The 23145-nt window shown below is 34.3% G+C and overlaps 1 protein-coding gene across 5 annotated transcripts in view; it reads left to right on the forward strand.

Moving 5' to 3' along the window:
* The window catches only part of KIAA0586 (KIAA0586 ortholog), a 109454-nt gene that overhangs the window by 14151 nt on the left and 72158 nt on the right, over window positions 1-23145 (forward strand). For all 5 annotated transcript variants that reach the window (XM_026000602.2, XM_026000604.2, XM_072761653.1 and 2 more), the window contains exons 7-17: window positions 167-320; window positions 1545-1712; window positions 2904-3027; window positions 9158-9290; window positions 10230-10447; window positions 10866-10938; window positions 12429-12680; window positions 13619-13793; window positions 17914-18111; window positions 19601-19788; window positions 22091-22198. In XM_026000602.2, coding sequence (XP_025856387.1) covers window positions 167-320; window positions 1545-1712; window positions 2904-3027; window positions 9158-9290; window positions 10230-10447; window positions 10866-10938; window positions 12429-12680; window positions 13619-13793; window positions 17914-18111; window positions 19601-19788; window positions 22091-22198 — 1791 coding nt within the window. The remainder of the gene's footprint in view (window positions 1-166; window positions 321-1544; window positions 1713-2903; window positions 3028-9157; window positions 9291-10229; window positions 10448-10865; window positions 10939-12428; window positions 12681-13618; window positions 13794-17913; window positions 18112-19600; window positions 19789-22090; window positions 22199-23145) is intronic.

The following is a 23145-nucleotide window of genomic DNA, read 5'->3' on the forward strand; positions in this document are numbered from 1 at the left end:
TAACCCAGCAATGTCACTGCTACAGTGAAAGTTACATGTTATGTATGTATTTTCATGTTTATTAAATCTAATATGTTGTTTTCAAGTCCTCTAGTAAATTTCAATGTAGTTTGTCATCTCTTTCAAATGATATTTGAAATCAATAAAATAATTGTATGTCTTCCAGAGTCATTTCATTAGTGCTGCGCTCAAGACCAGTAATTTTCAGCCTGTTGCTGTGCCCGCTTCTAGAGTGATGGAAAAGTATTCTGTAAAACCAGACTTTTCTAATCTTGGTAGCAGTAATCTATCTTCACATAACACATTTGCTTCCAAACAAGGTAAAAAATATGTAGTTCTCTGTGAATGAAAAATGTCATCTATGAATTTTCTTTACAGTATAAGTCAGCCAAAAATGTGTTTACTAGGTGGTAGAAGACTGTCTTTGTTTATAGGCTAAATAATTTTTAGGTCATTTTGAAACTTGCTCAGTCAAGTTAGGAATCATGTCCTACTTTATGGTTTTAATAAATAACCTTCATAACCTGTCACTTACAAGTTTAGAAAAATTTTACTCATGTAGTATCAATGCTTGTAATCCATTTTCCAATTCTCTGACAAACTGTATATTTACCATTTTCCTTGATTCTGTGAGGAGAGAAATGGTCTGGGTACACTAATAAACTATTTCTAATGATTTTCAGTTAGTAATGTAAGTTTGCCTATTTTATTTTATTTATTTTGAAGATTTTATTTATTCATGAGAGACACACAGAGAAAGGCAGAGACATAGGCAGAGGCAGAAGCAGGCTCCCTGGGAGGAGCCTGCTGTAGGACTTGGTTCCAGGACCCTGGGATCATGCCCTGAGCCAAAGGCAGACACTCAACCACCGAGCCACCCAGATGCCCCAGGTTTGCCTGTTTTAATAGAATTTTAAAGATCTTTGTTTATAGTAACAAAGGAATGCATAATGTGTTTGTATTAAACCTCTGGAATTTAAAATAAATGAGTAAATGGGGCACTTGGGTGACTTAGTCAGTTGAACTTCTGACTCCATCTCAACTCAGTTCTTGATCTCAGGGTTTTGAATTCAAGCCCCACTTTGGGAGTTGAAAGGGGAGTTCAAGCTCCACACCCAGCATAGAGCCTATTTAAAAAAAAAAAAAAGTTAAAAAGCACCAAATGAATGAATGTGTTTTCAAATTATTGAATGAATTAATGAAAATCAAGGGCTATCCTTTAATGACATTTAGCTCCATGCAAGGAGCCTGATGTGGGACTCGATCCTGGGACTCCGGGATCACACCTTGAGCTGAAGGCAGATATTCAACCACTGAGCCACCCAGGCATCCCAGTATAAAATTATTTTTTTCCAGTATAAAATTTTTATAGCTATATTTTGATTTCTAGTGAGAATAGAATTATTTCTATGTACTTGTTAATTTGAATATCGTATCTAAGATATTCTGGTTTTTATTTTTTTAAATTTGGGAAAGAGTAACACTTCACAAATTAAAGTTTTTTTAAAAAAATAAGTTGAATTTATTTATTTTTTCTATTAAAGTTCCTTCTAGAGAGGTTGAAGATACAGATTTTGATAAGCAGAAATCTCCATTAGAGACACCAGCACCTCGCAGGTTTGCTCCTATACCTGTTTCAAAGGATGATAAAATATCAAAGAGGGAAAATCCTAAGGAAGAAAAAGAAAATATGGAGATGACAGATCATACAGGTAATAAAGCAATCATAACTAGCATCTACTACTTTATTAGACCTATCTCAAATTAAACAGATTTCCATACTCCTTATTTATTATTCTTTTATGTGCCTAGTACTAACTAATGTAGGGTCTCTATTTTTAGTATTTTTCTTTGTTTTGTTTTTTATTTTTATTATTTATTTAAGATTTTGTTTATCCTGTGCAGAGACACAGACAGAGGGAGAAGCAGGCTCCATGCAGGCTTCCCTATGTTTAACTCAATTCTGGGACTCTAGGATCACGCCCTGAGCTGAAGGCACATGCTCAACCAGTGAGCCACTCAGGCATCCCAGTATTTTTCTTTAAATGGGGAAATCAAGCTTCTTAGATTCTTTGCAGAAGGAGTTGGAAATATACAGTTATAATTATTCTGGTTATTTTCAATAGGTTGTTATTTAAACCTTTTATGAACAAATTTTGTTATTAATAAAAAATAATGCTTTGCTAAAGGTAAGGCTGATTATTTTAGAGCAAGTTACTTTATATTGTTTTTAGGTGGGAATTTCAATAGTAAAACTTGGAGAAATTTAACATTTATTACTATGTTCAGTTAGAAAAAATATTAAAGTATTAACTATTTAATAGATAATAAGGACTTTTATAAATGACCTAAAGTAATAATTTGTTACAGAACCTTAAAGCTCTTCTAGTAAAAGTAAGTGAAAGTGGTACATATAAGCTTTTATTCTCAGAATCACTTAAATACATTTGAGTTTTGTCTTGGTGCATTTAAAACATTTTAAGGATACTAAGATCTTTAATAAGCAAACCAACCTCACTAATAGATAAAAGTTATTTAATAAGCAAACCAACCTCACTAATAGATAATAGATAAAAGTTATTAAGAGAAAGATTCAACTAACACTTGCTGTAAAGAAATAGTCAAATCTCCCTTTAACTATTGATAAAAATCATGCAATTTTTTGGGCTTTGTGATGATAACATGTCTCATTTAAATTATTTTTATCTGTGATGGAAATAAATTCAGGCCTAAAATTTTACCAGTGTAGTTTTCATGAGTTATAAATATTTGGTTTTATTTGATGAGTGTATTTAAAACCTACATTATAGAATGAATTGAGTATAATATATATGAGCTGTTATATATAAAAAAAAGAAATGAATCATTACTTTGAAAGTGATACTATATTTCTTTTATTGCAGAAAATATAAGACTATTGGAACAGATTTTGAGTAACCATGATTCTTTGACAAGAAAAAGTGAGCCTTCAGATAAAACTTCACTAACTAGGTCAAAAATAGGATGGAATCCTGAGAGGAGAGACAGGTAAAAAACAAGAGATTGGAGTAAAAGCTATATTGAAAATAGCTTTGTTTATATTTCTAAAATTTCCTTAGGAATTTTGATAAATGTATAGCATTGCTATTAAAAGTTATCTTAGATTAGGGCACCTGGATGGCTCAGTGGTTGAGCCTGTGCTTTAGGCTCAGGGCGTGATCCCAGAGTCCTGGTATCAAGTCCCACACCAAGCTTACCCCAGGGAGCCTGCTTCTCCCTCTGCCTATGTCTCTGCCTCTCTGTATGTCTCTCATGAATAAATGAAATCTTAAAAAAAAAACCCAAAGCATTAAAAAATAATAATAGTATAATTTTTTTATGCTTTGTTCTTTTTTTTTTTTTTAAGATTTTATTTATTTATTCATGAGAGACACAGAGAGAGAGAGAGAGGCAGAGACACAGGCAGAGCAAGAAGCAGGCTCCATGCAGGGAGCCCGATGTGGGACTCAATCTCGGGTCTCCAGGATCACACCCTGGGCTGAAGGTGGTGCTAAACTGCTGAGCCACCCAGGCTGCCCAAAAATTATATTAGATTTACTGTTTTCTGCTGCTACTATATCTACCCCTTTACTATAGTTATAAAATGAATATATCTAAATTTCTCAAAATGCAGATTAATTCTAATGAATGCAGAATGTTTTTATTTTTATTTTGAGAGAGAGAGAGAGAGAAAAGGTGTGCGCCTGGTGGGAGGAGGGGATGGGCAGAGGGAGAGAGAGAGAGTCTTAAGCAGGCTCCACCCTCAGCATGGATCCTGTAGAGGGGTTCCATCTCATAACCCTGAGATCTGACCTGAGCCAAAGTTAAGAGTTGGACCCTTCCTGACTGAGCCACCCCAGATTATTTATTTTTGATGAAATGATATTTGAGATTTGCTTCAAAAATAATCCAGTGCAGGGTAGAGGAAACTGGTTTGAGACTATGGATAAAATGAGAATAGCCATGAGTTAATGATTAATGTGAATGGAGAATATGGAGTTCATCATACTATTCTTTCTACTTTTGTGTATGTCTGAAATTTTACATTAATAGTTTTTTAAAAATCAAGTACTTCTTGGTCATGATAATTTTATTTATATTGAATGTCATGGAAACTATGGTAATAAAAACTTAAAAATAAGCTATGTTTTTAGTATTGTCATCTCCAAACTGCAGTTTTAGGTCATTTGCTTGCTTTTTTTTTTTTTTTTTTTTAAGACTTTATTTATTCATGAGAGACACAGAGAGAGAAGTGGAGACATAGGCAGAGGCAGAGGCAGGTTCCCTGTGAGGAGCCTGATGTGGGACTTGACCCCAGGAGCTTGGGATCACACCCTGAGCCAAAAGCGGATGCTCAACCACTGAGCCACCCAGGTGCTTCTAGACCATTTACTTTTAATGTAATTACTGATAAAAGATTTATGTCTGCCTTGTTGCTATGTTTTCTGTGTCTTAGGTATTTTTTTATTCCACTATTTCTCCATATTGTCTTTTTAAATATTAAATAGGTATTAATTTTCTTCTTTTATTATACTTTTTGAGGTGTTTCCTGAGTGATTACCCTAGGGATTATAAAATTAAAATCTCAATTTAAAACAATCTAGTTTGGATAAATACCAATTTAATTTCAATAGGATTCACAAACTTTGTTCCAGTATAGCTCCTTCCCTTCCCCTTTCATTCTGCTGTTATTGTAATGCATATTGCATTATTATACATTATAAGCTCATCTATATAGCTTGATAATTATTGCTATATGTAGTTGTCTTTTAAATAAGATAGGAGGGCAGCCCAGGTGGCTCAGCGGTTTAGTGCCGCCATCAGTCCAGGGCATGATCCCGGAGATCCGAGATCAAGTCTCACGTCGGGCTCCCGGCATGGAACCTGCTTCTCTCTCTGCCTGTGTCTCTGCCTCTCTCTCTCTCTTTCTCTCTCTTTGTCTCTCTGTGTCTCTATGAATAAATAAATAAAATCTTTAAAAAATATTAAATCAGATAGGAGAAGATAAGAGTTATAAACAAAAATAACATTGTATTTATTTATTTTTTATTTTTATTTATTTTTATTTATTTTTAATACAATACATTGACTCCCTTCCCGGAACTATACCTTTTATCCCCATGATTTATTCATTCCATAATTGGAAACCTGTACCTTTCTCTCCCATTCACCCCTTTTTGCCCATCCACTTGGCTCCTTCCCCTCAGGCAACCACCAGTTTGTTCCCTGTATTGATGGTTCTGTTTCTGCTTTCTTTATTTGCTCATTTGTTTTGGTTTTTAGATTCCACATACAAGTGAAATCATACGATATTTGTCTTTCTCTGTCAAACTCTTTTCACTTAGCATATAGTACCCTCTAGGTCCATACATGTTGTTGCAAATGGCAAGACTTCATTCTTTTTTATGGCTGAGCAATATTCCATTGTATATATATGCATATCTTCTTTATCCACACATCCATTTATTTATTTATTTTTAAAAATATTTTATTTATTTATGCATAAGAGACAGAGAGAGAGAGAGAGGCAGAGACACAGGCAGAGGGAGAAGCAGGCTCCATGCAGGGAGACCGACATGAGACTCGATCCCGGGTCTCCAGGATCAGGCCCTGGGCTGAAGGCAGTGCTAAACCGCTGAGCCACCCGAGCTGCCCACACTCATCCATTTATTGATGGACACTTAGGTTGCTTCCATATCTTGGCTACTGTAAATAATGCTACAATAAACATAGAAGTGCGTATATCTTTTCGAATTGGAGTTTAACCCCATTTGGTACATGTCCAATTCTAATGTCCCCCTTTGGAATTACTGGATTGTATGTTATTTCTACTTTTTAATTTTTTGAAGAACCTTCATACTGTTTTCCATTGTGACTGTACCAATTTACATTTCCACCAGCAGTGTATAAGGGTCCCTTTTTCTCCATATCCTCACCAATATTTGTTATTTTTTATCTTTTTGATACAAGCCATTTTGACTGGTGTAAGGTGATAACCTCATTATGGTTTTGGTTTGCATTTCCCTGATGATTAGTCGTGTTGAGCATCTTTTCATGTGTCTGTTGGCTATCTGAATGTCTTCCTTGGAAAAATGTCTATCCAGGTCCTCTGCCCATTTCTTTTTTTTTTTTTTTTTTTGCCCATTTCTTTAGTGTTGAGTTTTATAAATTTTTTTTTGACAATTGTATACATTCTTATATTTTGGATATTAGCCACTTATGTATCATTTGCAAATATCCTCCCCTATTCAGTAGATTGCCTGTTTATTTTGTTGATGGTTTCCTTTACTGTCCCAGTAGTTTATTTTTGGTGGTGTTTCCTTTACTTCAGGAGACATATCTAGAAAAATATTGCTTGGGCCAGTACCAGATTACTGCTTTTGTTTTCTTTTAGGGGCTTTATGATTTTAGGTCCCATATTTATGTCTTTAATCCATTTTGAGTTTATTTTTGTGTACAGTGTAAGAAATGGTGCAGTTTTTTCTTTTTACATGTAGCTGTCCAGTTTTCTTAGCACCATTTATTGAAGACTGTCTTTTCCTCGTTGTATATTCTTTTTTTTCCTCGTTGTATATTCTTTGTCTTTTTTTTTTTTAAAGATTTTATTTATTTATTTAAGAGAGAGCACAAGCAGGGAGGGGCAGAATGAAAGGCAAGCTCCCCACTGAGTAGGGAGCCTGATGCAGGGCTTGATCCTAGTACCCTGAGATCATGACCTGAGTTGAAGTTAGACCCTTAACAGACTGAGCCACTCAAGTACCCCTATTACCTCGTATATCATAGATTAATTGACTATATAAGTGTGGGCTTATTTCTGGGCTTTATCTATTCGATTGATCTATGGGTCTATTTCTACTTTTGAAGGGTAGTTTTACTGGATATAGAATTTTTGAAGGGTACCTAGATGACTTGGTCAGTTGAGCATCTGACTCATGATTTCGGCTTGGGTCATGATTTCAGAGTTGTGAGATGGAGCCTTGTGTCAGGCTCTATACTCAGTGAGCAGAGTTTGCTGGAGATTCTCTCCCTCTTCCTCAGCTTCTCCCTCTCAAATAAATAATTGTTAAAAAAATTTCTTTTTCTTGTCATTCTTTTTCTTTCAGCAATTTGAATATGTCAGCACCGCCTTCTGGATTCAATGTTGTTTTTTTTTTTTATAGAAAATCAGCAGTTAATCTTTTTGAGGAACCCCTGTATATGATGAATTATTTTTCTGCTTTCCAAATTCTCCCTTTGTCTTTTATCATTTGACAGTTTGGCTATAATATATCTAAGTGTAGATCTCTTTGAGTTTATCTTTCTGAAGTTTTTTGAGTTTCTTGGATGAGTAGATAAATATTTATTAAATTTTGGGCTTTTTTGGCCTTTATTTCTTTATATAGTTAATAATACACATAACCTTTCTCTTCTCCTGGGACTATGTTGTTTGTTGGTATACTTAATGGTATTGCACAGATCTCTGAGGCTGTTAAAATTTCTTTGTTCCTTTTTTTTTTCTCTCTTTCTCAGATGGGATAGTCTCAATAACTTATCTATAAGTTCATGGATTCTTTTTTCTGCCAACTATAATATGCTATTTAGCCCCCTGTTGAAGTTTACATTTCAGTTATTGTATTCTTCAACTTTAGAAATTCTGTTTAGGTTTTCTTTCTTTGTTTTAAATAGTTTCTATCTCCTTATTGATATCTTTACTTAGTAAGACTTCATTCATGTATATACTTTCCTTTAATTCTTTGAACGTAGTTTCCTTCAGTAATTGCTAACTTATAGTCCTTGCCTGGTAAGTCCAGTATTTGGAATTCTTCAAGCACAGTTTGTATTGACTATGCTTTTTCCTGTGTATGAACTAGACTTTTTTTGTTTCTTTTTGTGTCTTATAACTTTTGTTGAAAATTGGACATTTCAAATAATACAATGTGGCAACTCAGAAAATCAGATTCTTCCATCTCCCAGGATATGTTGTTGTTAAGTGACTTTCCTGGGTGAGTTCTGTAAAGTTTGTGTTCTTTGTCATGTGTGATGGGTCTCTATTTGTTTAGCTAAGTCTGCTAGTGATTATAAAGAGACTTCCTTACCTACAATGAACCTATAAATCTCCCTCTGAGTATCAAGGGGCTGTGTGTTTGGGGATGTGCGCATGTGCACACACGCACACATGAATGCATGTGTATGTGGTGTTGGGGCACATCTTCAGTGCTCTGGCACTTTATAAGTCTGTCTTAACCTTAACTTCTAACTTGCAGAGAGCCTCAAGGTCAGCCAGACATGAGAGATTAGGCTTTTCTCATATCTTGCTTGAGCATTCGCTGAGCCCTGTACATGGGCATTCTAGATCCGCAGTAATGTGTTAGGGCTTTTCAAAGCTCCATGGACATCTCATTCCCCTGAGTTTTAGTTTATTGGCATTCCTCTTGTTTGTCTCAACTGCTATAGCCACCTTAGGCAGCTAGATGTTAAACACTTGCTACTGTTTTCAAAAATTGATCTGCCATTAGGGTTTCTCACTGAGCTAGCTCTGAGGTCAAATAAAGAGAAGCCCTGTGAATGGGGCTTTCTGAGGAGCTCCAAACCTGTTCTGCCCTTTTGAGTGGTTGTTAGGCTGTTGGTTTTCACAGCAAAAAGGATTGTGCAGCTGTTAATTTTTAAGGCTGCTAGAGAGTTGGGGAAAGGGTTCTTGGAATGAAGCAAATTAAAAATACCATAAAACTTGCTGTCCTTAATAAAAGTCAGTCATTTCTTGATTAAATATTCCTTGGGCTGTTGCAAGCTTTTCATTTCCAAAGTTCTGGAAATGCTGATTTTGAACATTTTTCCTAGTGTTCTCTTTGCTCTTCCTGAGAAGGGGATTTTTAGAGTTTCTTACTCTACCCTTCTTGAAGAGCTTCTGGATGTTCTCTTCTTCAAAGCAAAACCTTTTCCTGCTCTTTTCCTGCTATGCCTAAACCAGTCTGGTCAGAGTAACTTTGTATCATGTGATTTTCTGTGTTTGATATGCTTAATCACTTAATGGATTAATTTCATTTTACAGTATAAAAGTACAGCATTTAGTACTGTATAAGAAGTTATCAAAGATTTATGTATTCAAATATTTACTGAATTTATGACAATTTAGGAAACTTTATTTTTAAATCTTTCATAGCATTGATACACTATCATCTCAAAGATTTCCTTTCTATGAAGAACTAGGAGCAGCTAACTTGACTGTACAGGGGTCTGATGATTTTCTTCATGATCCTGGCCAAAAGAGGAAAGAAACAAATGGCATACTCCAGGTAAAGTGGGAATAGGATATTAAAATTGATGAGGTTTAGTAAAGGTAAAAATTATGAAGAAATATAAAAGTTACTAGGACAGAAAGCTAGCAGAAGGATAAAGAAAGTACTGAAAAAGACATGTCAGGCCCTGTTGGTTCTCTTTATAAAACTTTGCCAGGAGCCCTCCCTAAGTGATCTCTATTCCTGGCTCCTTGGCTAGCTACTACGAGCTGTCCAGCTACTATTGGAGAGGAAAAAAGGGGGAAAGAAAACTGTGAATAACACCTGTTTATCCAATACAAAGTGTCTGCCATGCCTACTTCATGCCAACTTATTCTTATATTGTTTTAGCTTTCTTTCCCAGATAATAACTTTTATTGGCTATTGGACTGCCCAGTACTTCTATGGGCTTCCCATCCCTATTTCACTTAACTTTCACGTTAATACTTCTAAATGGAAAGAAACCTTAATTGCCAACTTCATGTTTTAATTTTTATTTTTAATTGAACTATAGTTGATGTACAATATTATTCTAGTTTCAGGTGTACAAGATAGAGGTTCAACAAATTTAAAATGCTAACCAGAGTAAATGTAGTTACCATCAGCCAAGTTCTGTTTAATAGCTCTTCAATTTGACAGATTGAGTCCTTAGAATATATTGGCATAATGTATGGCCCCAACTATAGTAATACCTCTTGTTTGCATTAAAATAATTAATATGGGGGATCCCTGGGTGGCTCAGTGGTTTAGCGCCTGCCTTTGGCCCACCGCGTGATCCTGGAGTCACGGGATCGAGTCCCACATCAGGCTCATGCATGGAGCCTGCTTCTCCCTCTGCCTGTGTCTCTGCCTCTCTCTCTCTGTGTCTCTCATGAATAAATAAATAAAATCTTAAAAAAAAATTAATATGAACTTTAACTTTATATGGTAACATTTTTGCCTTATTTTCTTTTTAAGCCAAAAGAATCTCTGATTATGTCAAGGCTTGCTGATCTTCCACAGAATTCCATTAAGCTTCAAACAACCAATAAGAGATCCATCTTGAAAGATGCTGAGAAGATTTTGAGAGGAGTACAAAACAATAAAAAAGTCCTTGAAGAAAACCTGGAAGCTATTATTCGTGCAAAAGATGGAGCTGCCATGTATTCATTTATCAATGCTCTATCTACTAACAGGTAAGACAGGATGTTGGCATCCCAAGGTTATTTATGAGACTGCCTGTTATAGGCTTTCTTAATTATTTTTCTATGTGCTTCATTTTGCTTAATGTATTTCAGTATTTTGAAAAGGTTCTCTGTCTCCTTTGACACTCACTATAAAGTTAAAATTTAGATATATATATATGTGGCTATTAAATTTTACAGATATAAAATTTTCCTTTAATTTTTGTTATCTCTTTGGTATATATCTTCAGGGATCTATCCAGACATTGTTCAGACATTTGATGAAAATTAATAACATTGGTTTTTCCTTTTCAAAGGAAGGCTGTTGGGCTACATAGTAGATTCAAAACTAGATAAGAGACCTGATCTAGGTCCTAGTCTCAGAACATTAAATGCTAATTTAAGACAATTCTTTTTTTCCCTTTTGTAGAGAGATGTCAGAGAAGATCCGGATCAGAAATACAGTGGATGAATGGATTAAAACTATTTCTGCAGAAATTCAGGTGGGTATTAGAAAAAAATAGAATTAAGTGAATTCTCAAGAGGTAATATCTTTATTTTTTAAAGATTTTATTTATTTATTTATTTGAGAAAGAGAGAGAGAGAGAGAGAATATGAGAGGGGGAGGGATTCAGAGGGAGAGGCCGACTTCCCGCTGAGTGGAGAGCCCGATGAAGCGCTTGATCCCTGGACTCCAGGATCATTACCTGAGCTGAAGGCAGATGCTCACTCACTGACCCACCCAGGCACCCCTTAAGAGATAATTTCTAAGTACCATACTTATTTTCAAAATATTCCTTATGTATAAGCCTACTTATATATACTTGTAATTTCATTTTGTATTCTTTTCTTAGTAATGAGTTTCATTTTACCTAGCAAGTGCTTCTTCTCGTAAATTATAGCTCTTATGTGGCAAATTGTGGGACAATAACTAAAATATGAGTAATTTGAAACAAAATTTAGGAAAAGCATTTAGAGAAGAAGAAAATATACTTTAAAAATATTTCAAGACAGCAGATTTAGAAGCACTGGCTTGTCAAAGTAAAAACACCAAAGTTATTTAAAGGGAAAATACCATACAAGATTTCTAAGGTTACTAAGTTTACAGAAGTCATTTCTAGATGAAAAAGATGCCACTTTCTCACATCCCAAAGCTCACAGTGTATCTTCAGACATTAGCATTGCAAAAATCTAGGAGAGTTGTTTTTATTAGAGGGTAAGTAGTTTACAGAATTTCTTAAAATTTTATACATTTGAGGAAGCAGAACTAGACAAAGTAACCTGTTATTTTCATCTTTGGGTGCAAAGTGTTTTTTTCTGTCTGTAAGGCAGGTGTATGTGCTTACTCACAATGGTGGCAAGACGATGTGTCAGTTCCATTTCCACAGCCACTAAAATGTATTTTTAAACTTTGTTGTTTAAAAAAATATATCTAATGATATAAAGAAATGTTGTTATCTACAATGTGATGCACCCCCCCAAAAAAATAAATAAAATAAGATAAAAATTGAGCTAATAGAAGATTTGGAGATTAGTTTTGGCTCTGCAGACAACTGGCAAATATAGGTCACTCTGTTAATGTGAATTCATTACAAAGTGTGTTTAAATCTTCAAACAATGTTAATTTATAAATATTTATTACAGAGTTTTATTACAAAATTGTTTATTTCTTTGAAATTTATTTTTTTAAACTTTTTGAATGTTTACTGTAGTCCTGTGGTTTGAACATCAAAAAAATGTAAGGTGGATAATGAAAAAGTGTCCTCCTGATCTTGTATCTCGTCTACTATTTCTCGTTCCCCCTGCTCCATAAGGCAGTAATCTTTTGAGTTTTTATTTCTAGAGAGTTTTTATTCATATGTAAGTCAATATAATTTATTTATAAAGCATTGCTAAAGTATATTTCTATAATAAAAAGATAAATTCTAATATTTTAGATGTGAAAGCATTACTTGGGTAGGTTTTAAGTAATTTTAATTTTGATTATATTAAGGATGAACTGGCAAGAAAAGATTATGAACAAAAGAGGTTTGATCAGAAGAATCAAAGGACCAAGAAAGCTCAGAATATGAGTAAAGATATTAGAACTCAGAATATGAGTAAATATATTAAAACTAACATACAAGACAAAACAGTAAACAGTTCTGTAATTCAAAGAAAACATCCTCAAAAACAAAAAGAGGAACATTTTAGAAATCCACCCATGAGGAGCATGCCTGCTTCAAATCTACAGAAAGAGAGAAAAGTAAGATCTTGCTCTGGTTTTGTGACATGAAGATTGCATTATAACTGATCATTTCATTTCCTTTAAGCTATATATAAATAATGAAGTGAATATGAAAATGTTTTAAAAATAAGGGCTATATAAATGTAAACTATATTTAAACTATTACTTAGCGTTTTGGGTATTCATAATGTAGCAGTGTACAAAAAAACCTAATTTCTTCCTTCTGAGATCTCACATTTAGAAACATAATATTTTAGTTATAGCTGGTATATATCACCTAGTCCAAAAGTTAGATTCTCTAGTTTCTGGTACTCAAAATTGCATTTCATTGTTGTATGTATATATGCGAATATATGTATTTTTGTTTATTTTTCAGTGTAACAAGTATGTCTAGTGCCTAGTGATTGTGAGGTTAGGTACTAGATGCTGTGGAGGGTATGTTTTTGGCTGTTGTAATTAGACTGTAACTTTCTTACAGCCAAATATGGATTGTTGGGCACATTAATAAAGTATCTAATTCAGGGCTGAGCACTTAGTAGATCCTCAATAAATGCTACCTTATTGTAGCATTTAAATTATGATTGAAGGTCCGATTAGGAATGTAGAAAAATATTCAAAGACTTGATTTATGTTATATTATTGTGACTGAATACAATAAATAGATAAAATGTGTTTAAACCTTACGTTTTTGGTGCTAAAAATATACTCAGTAGCATAAGAACCTTTATGTTTTTTGAGTGGATGATTTTTATATTTAATTTTCATGTCATTGAAACCCTAAAACTCTAAAGCTATAGTTTGAAAATTATATCTAGAATTTGAATCATTTAAAATAGAGGATTTTTCTGACTTGCTAATTTTTATGATAGTTCTTAAGCTGGGAAAAGAGGGCTTTAGAAAAATGAGATGTCTGATGGCTATTTTTTTTGGTGAGCTGAATAACTTTGTGTACTTAGGGATTTTTGAAAGCAACTGCAGTGTTACAAGATGAGGATTATATGTTACAAATTTATGGAAAACCAATTTACCAGGGCCATCGCAGCACTCTTAAAAAAGGACCATATCTCCGATTTAATTCTCCATCTCCCAAATCCAAACCACAGAGACCAAAAGTAATAGAACGAGTTAAAGGTAAGGAACCTCATTTTTCTGTGGCAGACTTCATTTATTTATGCTGTCAGTTTAATATGTAATGTTTAGTTTTTTCCTTTTTTTTTTGTAACTCATAACTTCAGTTCAAATTATATACTGCTTAGGAATGGAAAATAATTCCTTCTAACAGTAATAAGAAATAGACTATCTCAATGCATAAAATAGGAATAAGTGGGGGAAAAGATAGGGTTAGGTGGTATCTTCTTATAAAGTATGATTAAAATTTACATTTATGAGATGATGTCTTGAACAATTTAAATTATAATCTGGGGAAAGTGGACATTTCCTTGAAGACATTGCTCTATCATGTTCTTTATGAAAGAATGAAGATCACCATTGTTGCATATTATCATAAAAGTGCTTATGACATTTTTGCAGTTTTCTTTATTCTCGAGCCATAGGTAGTAAAGGTGAAAAAATATTTTTGGTACTTTTGTACACCACTAAAAATAACTTCATTTATTACTGTGTTTTGGCTCACATCTACTATTTAACTAGTATATTTATTTATTGAAGATTTATTTATTTTAGAGAGAGCGTGCACATGTGTGCCTGTGTGAGTGGGTGGGAGGGACAAAGGGAGAGGGAGAAAGAGAGAGAATCCTTAAGCAGATTCTCACTGAATATGAAGCCCACCACAGGGGTTGATCCCATACCCAAGATCATGACCTGCACGGAAGTCAAGAGCTGGACACTTGGGGCGACTGGGTGGCTCAGTCAGTTAAGTGTCTGCCTTCAGCTCAGAAGTCCTGAAATCCTGGGATTGAGCCCCACATCAAGCTCTCTTCTCAGCAGGGAGCCTGCTTCTCCCTCTCCCCCTGCTCATGCTCCCTTTCACACTATCTTTTTCCCAAATAAATAAATGAAATCTTAAACAACAAAAAAAGAATCAGACACTTAATCAAATGAGCCATCTGGGCACTTCTCTCTGGTATATTTAAATATAACTCTTCATTAGATATCCAGTCTCTTGACTTTGGTTAAATTTAGAAATACCTCAGCTTTTACTTTAGCAGCCAGTGAATTTCAACAGTATGGCCTAACTAGTGGATACCAACTCATTTTTGTTTCTTATCCTTTCTGGAAATTGGAGCTGTGGTATTGCTTTTAGTTTTCCCTTCCTCTCATTTCTAAAGATTAAGTGATCATATAGGGTGTCAGTTTATCTAGAAATCCTACCGATATTATTCAGTGAAGTGTATAGCTTATGGATGATATTTAACCCTATTTCCTCTTATTTATTGGGGCTTTGTTATTAACTTATATTTGGGCTTTTGAAAGCCTTTGCGAAACATAACTTGAGGTCTTAAAATACTAAAAATCCAAAATTAATTTTAAGTAACGCTTTTAATGGTAGAAGTGACTGAGAACCTGTGGAAACATGCTTATTCTTGAGCCTTGGTGCCTGTCATATTCTCTACCTGAAGAGCTTTTCCCTCAGACATTTGTATGGCTTACTTTCTCAGTTAATTGGACCTCTGCTCTTAGATGTTATTTCCTCAGAGAAGTCTACCCTTACCATCCTATCCAAAAGATGATCTCCTACACCTCTCTTATCCTCTTGCTCAGCCTTATTATTCTTTTTTTTTTAGCCTTATTATTCTTCATAGCACTTTTCACAATCTGATGTTATATTTATGTTTTTAACTTTTTATATGCTTTTCTTTTTCCTTTTTTTTTAAAATTTGAGTATGGTTGACATACAGTGTTACATTAATTTCAGATATACAACTTAGTGATTTGACAAAGTTATACATTATGCTTCCTTTACTACAAGTGTAGCTAACCATCCACCCTGTTACACTGCTGTTACAGTGCCATTGACTGTATTCCTTATGCTCTGCCTTTTATTCCCATGAGTTATTCATTCCATAACTAGAAGACAGTATCTCCCACTCCCCTTCTTCCACTTTGTCCACCTCTCCGCTGGCAACTATCATTTTATTCTCTGATTTATAGGTCTGATGGGAAGGTTGTTTATTTTTATTTTTTATTTTATTATTTTTTAAAGATTTTATTTGTTTATTCATGAGAGACACAGAGAAAGAGAGAGAGATGCAGAGACACAGGCAGAGGGAGAAGCAGGCTCCATGCAGGGAGCCTGACGTGGGACTTGATCCCAGGTCTCCAGGTTCAGGCCCTGGGCTGAAGGCGGTGCTAAACCGCTGAGCCACCTGGGCTGCCCGTTGTTTTTTATTTTTATTTTAACAAAGAAAACTTGTGTTTATTGAGCATAATAAAAGCAAAAATAAAAATTTTTCTATCGGCTTGAGGCCTCAATAGATAATTTTCTATCCTTGATATAGACATTTCCTCTCATAACTAAGGATTAATAATTTTATATTTAAAAACTACATGGTGTTTGAATTAAAAAAAAAAAAAAGCTTTGTAAGAAATTATATCCTCTGGGGATGGCTGGGTGGTTCAGCGGTTGAGTGCCTGCCTTCAGCTCAGGTGTGATCCCGGGATCCGGGATTGAGTCCCACATCAGGCTCCCTGTGAGGAGCTTGCTTCTCCCGCTGCCTGTGTCTCTACCTCTCTCTGTGTTTCTCATGAATAAATAAATAAAACCTTAAAAAAATGTATCTTTTGTAATCTCACTGCCAAATTTGGTAAATTTCTGATATTCTGTGCTGGCATGTTTTTTTAAATTCAATTTAGTTAATATATACTGTAATATTAATTTCAAGAGTAGAACTTAGTGATTCATCAGTTGCATTATAACAGTGCTTATTATAACAAGTGCCCTTCTCCCTTCCAGCAACCTTCAGTTTGTTTCCTAGAGCCTCTTATGGTTTGTCTACCTGTTTTCATCTTATTTTTCCTTCCCTTCTCCTATGTTCATCTGTTTCATTTCTTAAGTTCCACATATGAGTGAGATCATATGGTATTTGTCTTTCTCAGTCTGATTTATTTCACTTAGAATAATACCCTTTAGGTCCATCCATGTTTTCTCAAATAGCACAATCTGATCCTTTTTTATAGCTGCATAATATTCCACTATAGATACACCACATCTTTATGCATTTGTCTATTTTTGGACATTTACATTACTTCCATATTTTGGCTTTTATAAATAATGCTACAACTAACATAAGGATGCACATATCTTTTTGAATTAGTGGTTTTGTTTTCTTTGGTATTCAGTGATGGAATTACTGGATCATATGGTGTTTCTATTTTTAATTTTTTGAGGAAACTGCATACTGTTTTCCACAAGGCTATACCAATTTACATTTCTACTAACACTGCGTGAGAGTTCCTTTTTCTCCACATTCACTTAAATCATTTTTTTTTAATTATTTATTTTTGATAGTCATACAGAGAGAGAGAGAGAGGCAGAGACACAGGCAGAGGGAGAAGCAGGCTCCATGCACCGGGAGCCCGACGTGGGATTCGATCCCGGGTCTCCAGGATCGCGCCCTGGGCCAAAGGCAGGCGCCAAACCGCTGCGCCACCCAGGGATCCCCACTTAAATCATTGAATCTATTTTGTCATAGTAGTTGTGTGGGGGTTCAGAAACCATGGCCTACAATGCAAGTCAACCGCCTGTTCTTGTAAATGATATGGGAACATAGCCGGACTCATTTATTTGTGACTGTAGCATGATTGCTTTCATGTTATAATGGCAGAATTGAGATGTTGTAGCTGAGAGCACAGGACCCATGAGACTAAAATGTTTACTGTCTGACCTTTTGAGAGAAAGTTTTTGCCAGCCCCTGGTTTGTATGTTACTTCTATTCTGGAGATCTTTCTGTGAAGAAGAGTTACTGTATTTATTTATTTATTTATTTATTTATTTTTAAATATATATGTTTTTTTTTTTTTTAAGAGATTCTTTTTTTTTTTTTTAAATTTTTATTTATTTATGATAGTCACAGAGAGAGAGAGAGAGGCAGAGACACAGGCAGAGGGAGAAGCAGGCTCCATGCACCGGGAGCCCGACGTGGGATTCGATCCCGGCTCTCCAGGATCGCGCCCTGGGCGAAAGGCAGGCGCCAAACCGCTGCGCCACCCAGGGATCCCGAGTTACTGTATTTATAGCTAGATAGATGTCCAAATAATATTTTAAAGTCTCTGCCACCGATAATGATTACAGGCACTAAAGTCAAGTCAATAAGAACACAAACTGACTTTTATGCAACAAAACCTGTGAAAATGGATTCTAAACCACAACATTCTGTTACTACTGTGCTGCCTCCTGGTGATCAGCAGTACTTGTTCAGCCCAAGCAGAGAAATGCCTACTCTTTCAGGTACACTGGAAGGTCATCTAATTCCTATGGCTATTCTTTTAGGTAAGTCCCAACAAAATACACAGGGTAAATTTTAAATTCTTATCAGCAGTTGGCAGAACTTTCAAAATGACATGATAGTCCCTTACCTTTCTCCCTTACATGACAGTCCCTAACTCTGTGTGTTATATTTGTGGGTAGGGCCTCAGAATGTGTCTTACTCCATGTAGTAGGTACTTTCTAAAATAATGGGTTCCTGCTATAGTTTCACTCACAGGAAACAACATGCCTTTGGTATTTTATAATACATTGCTGTAGATGAAACAAAATTTTTAAAAGTTTAGATAATTTATAGATATTCATAATAAAGATATCAAAAATTTTAAGTGGTTTAATGTCATGTCATAGGTGAAGTTCTTTAAAATAATTTTATGTACTTTTGAACTAGGCTATGGTAAGTAAAAATTGCATGGCTGTGTATTCTAAGGCAGTAGTTGTTGGTTATTTACTTATTTGAGGTCTCTCAGACTCATTATTATAAAAATTTAACAAATCATTTTTGTTCCTACAACAGCTCTTCAATTCTAGTTAGCTATCTTTTTCTTTTAGTGTCTTTGCTATTCTTTCTTAATGTTGATGAGTGATTTAAATATGAATATTTTCCAACATAAGAGAGAATTTTTCATTTTTGATATTGTGAGTTAATGGCATGTCAACTTGGTAGCTATGTCTGTTCAAACATGCCTTCTGCTAATGTAGTAGCTAATACTTATAAAGTTCCTGCGGTGTGCCAGGGACAGATCTAAGCACCTTACATATGTTAATTTATTTAATCTACCCTGTAAAACACATGGTAATATACCAGTTTTATAAATGAAGAAGCCAAGGCACAAAGGAATTAAGTAATTTGTCAAAGGCTACATAATTAGAATGGAGCTGGGATTCAAACCCAGTCAGTCTGGCTTTAAAGTCTGCTTTTAAAGAGTGCACTGTACAGTCCCTCTTTATTTTGAAATATAGGAAATAGATGGAACTTTTGAAGTGAAAGCTAAGTTCCTGACAGCTATGATAATTACCAAATAGTGGGAGTATGTGCTATTTATTGGTAGCCAATCACTAGTATTTTGTTGTTGGTTTTATTTCTGTCCATTGTTGCTCTATGAAGATTTGGGAATAAATATAATACAGAGTAACACACTACGCTTTTAGTCTTGGCTTTGCTGTTTATAAACAGTTATGACTTCTGGCAAATTATGTTGTTTCTAAACCTATTTTCTCAGCTGTGAAATGTGGATAATATTAATATCTCTTGGCTCATTTTGAGGGTTAAATTAGGGTATGTGAAGTGTCTGGCACATATGAGCACTTGGTTGTGAGTTGCTGTTGAAAGGATGATGTGGTGAGTATGTTGACAGTGGCGATAATAGAAGGAAAGGTGATTGCAGATAGCACTTCCTTTTCAGATGAGAATTCAGCTGTAAAGATCTAGGCTATGTGTTTGATTTTTCCCTTTATTTCTGTAGTTGACTTATCTCTTCCCCAAACTTTTTAGGACAAACCCAAAGTAATAGTGATTCCATGCCACCCACTGGAGTAATTATAAACAAGCCACACCCTGTAACAGTGACTACTTCTATTCCTCCATCATCACGAAAAATGGAAACTGGTATAAAGAAACCTAACATTGCAGTTATAGAAATGAAGTCGGAAAAAAAAGATCCTCCTCAGCTTACTGTACAGGTATGTCATAAATAGAAAATTTTAAGGAAAAAAAAAAGTCTTTGTCTTAACTTTAGCACTTAAAATCTATTACATTGCTTCATGAAAACTTTGCTTTCATTATGGGTCTTTTGTTCTTTAAAACTGATATTAATGTGTGATGTCTGCATGATAGGGTGACTTTAAGTCACCTGGGTGACTCATACCCAGGTGACATGATATTCCAAGGGGAACAGTTGAACAGTATATTATAATTAATTTTATTTATTTATTTATTTATTTATTTATTTATTTATTTATTTATTTATTTTTATTTATTTATGATAGTCACAGAGAGAGAGAGAGAGAGAGGCAGAGACACAGGCAGAGGGAGAAGCAGGCTCCATGCACCGGGAGCCCGATGTGGGATTCGATCCTGGTCTCCAGGATCGCGCCCTGGGCCAAAGGCAGGCGCCAAACCGCTGCGCCACCCAGGGATCCCTATTATAATTAATTTTAAAAGAATAAGTATAACTTTAAATATATATAAAGTTTGAATGAATGGAAAGAGAACTTATGTGTGAAGATTAAATATTCAAGTTGTCAATTCTTCCTAAGTTAATATATAATTTAAGTCATATTGTAATTTAATCCCCCCAACCGTGTATTTATTTTTTGTTTGTTTGTTTTATTTATTTTTGTTTTCTTTAATTTTATTTTAAGGATCATTTTGATACTTGAAAAAACTTAGGGTTTTGATACTGGACCCATATAAGGTCATATTTCAGAAATAGCCTTGGTTATTTAAAAAAGAATGTAGCATGGGGCACTGCTTGGGTAGCTCAGTCAGTTAAACATCTAACTTGATTTCAGTTCAGGTCATGATCTCGGGGTTGTGAGATAGATCCCCATATTGGATTCTGCACTAGACATGGAACCTGCTTAAGATTCTCTCTCTCTCTCTGTTCCTCTCTCCCACTTGTGTATGCACTCTCTTGCTCTAAAAAAAAATTGAGGGACGCCTGGGTGGCTCACCTTCCCCCTCAGGAAGGACTCCTGCCTTCAGCCCAGGGAGTGATCCTGGAGTCCCAGGATCAAGTCCCACATAGGGCTTCCTGCATGGAGCCTGCTTCTCTCTCTGCGTCTCTCATGAATAAATAAATAAAAAGTCTTAAATTTTTTTTTAATAAAAAAATAGAAAAGGAATGTAATATGTGGTAGTTACTTCATGTATCAGTAGGAAATAGGAGTCTCATAAGTGAAATAATATATGTTGTAATTGATTAAAAATGTGGAAAATAGATCAGCTTTAACCTTCCACTATGGCACATGAATTCTAAATAGGCAATAGGCAAAAGTATAACTGTAAAATGTAAAAATAGCAGAATTAGAAGATAATTGCATGGGATCTTTATCAAAGCTGAAACTAAGTCTGGCTATGAGTGAAGAAAAACCTGCATATAATAAAAGATTTGAATCTATAAAATCTAAAACTGAAGCCAATATAAAAAATTCCTTATCAAAAGGAAAACATACAGTCAGTACATATGAAAGGATTAGTTTTTAAATCTGAAAACTTCCATAAATTAGTAAGAAAGTAGATTCAAATCCAGAAATATTCAAAGAACCTAGGTAGGACCCTCCAGAAGAGGAAATACAGTCATGAGTAAGAAAATAAATTTAAATCATGCTAGTCACCAAGATAATGCAAATTAAAATAACAATAATATACCTCCATTTAAAAACTTATTGCTGAGACAATGATATTATGTTTTTGGTGACATAAATAGAACTCATTTGGACTGCATTTTGACATTAATTATCAAGAATTTTAAATATTCATGCACTGTGACTCAGGAAGTTTATCTAGTATCTGGCTATCTAGAATAATGAAATAATTCAAAGTTTAGGGGAAAAAACCCTATATATATGAATTTTTTTGTGATGATGTAATAGTGGAAATATTAGGTATATCATAAATGTTTACCAACTGGAAAATGGTTAAATAATTGAGGCATGCATATTTTTTGAAATATTACATAGTTATTTAAAATATAATTATGAAAGGTGCTTATGACCTAATTAAAATGAGAAATCAGAAATAAATAGTAAAAAGTAGATAGTAAAAAGATAAAGGGAAGAGTGAAAATAAAGTTATCTTAAGAGAGGATTTTATGTGTCTACCTTTAGTTTCTAAATTTTATAAAATATGCTTTCATTACTTAAAAGATTGTTATCCATTGACTTCTCAATAGAAAGGTAAATGTGTGTTATTGATGTATAGACTGACAAATAGTTAAGTCAAAATGATGAATAGAAAGCTGGATGTTGTGTTCTGTTTTAGGTATTACCCAATGTGGATATTGATAGCATTTCAAATGGGAGTGCTGATGTTGATTTATCTGTGCCTAGTCCCAAAGAAGAATCTCCTCCTCTGAAAACCTGGATACAGGTACCCAGAAAAATATCTTATAATTTTGAGTAATGTCTGATTATGGAGCTTAACTAATATTATTCCATGCAAAGTCTTCCATTGTATAGTTTGGTATTTAATTTTTAAAGGAAAAGATTCAACATGAATCTAGTATTGCTGTTGAACTTGAAAAAGAAAGTTTGTTTAAGATCCTTATATATATAAACATTGTGAAAGTGATAATCCTCAGTGTAACTTTTTGGTAGCTTAAACAAGCTCATCTGTGAAGCTCATCTGTCTCATCTGTGAAGAGGAGATTTCTGTTTCTTTGGAGAAGAAACTTGATTTAGACAGGAATCAAATTATAGTTTTTCTAAATGTGCATTTCATAGTGATGTTTGGAGTTCATATTTTGGGGTGTTACTTTGTCAATATAATATTGACATGATGCAAAAATAGGCATTTCTCCCTAGTATTTATTTGCTATCAAGTAATGAAGCTCTGACTTTACTACACACTGAAATAACCCTGTAACTTTCCCCAGCTTTCATCTATTGTAAGCAAATGTGGTCCTTAAGGAGAGGGAGAACACCAACAATTTTTCTTGATCAGAAATAGTAAAATAAAAACCCTAAATGGCAATTGTGCCTCATTTAATTTTTTCATCAGTAATTTTTTTTCACCAGAAGTTTATTGGAATATATGGTTACAAATAGTTCTTTGGACTATTTACCATTCTACTTTCAGGAAGAGGCTACTGTGGTTTGGGGGACTAGATTATATATCAATAGGACTAGAGGCTAAATTTGTATAATAACTTTCTAATTTATTTGATTCTGTATCTGTCTTTTTGTGACTTTGTATATATGTATACTTACATATCTAATATATAAATACTTTGTTTTAACTGTAGGAGAGAAATCATAATCCTATCAACTTGAGTTGCTTTGTTGGTGGAATCATTGACAAAAAGTTATGTTTAATTT

Source organism: Vulpes vulpes, chromosome 6, assembly GCF_048418805.1.
Source record: "Vulpes vulpes isolate BD-2025 chromosome 6, VulVul3, whole genome shotgun sequence".
Classification (NCBI taxonomy): Eukaryota; Metazoa; Chordata; class Mammalia; order Carnivora; family Canidae; genus Vulpes; species Vulpes vulpes.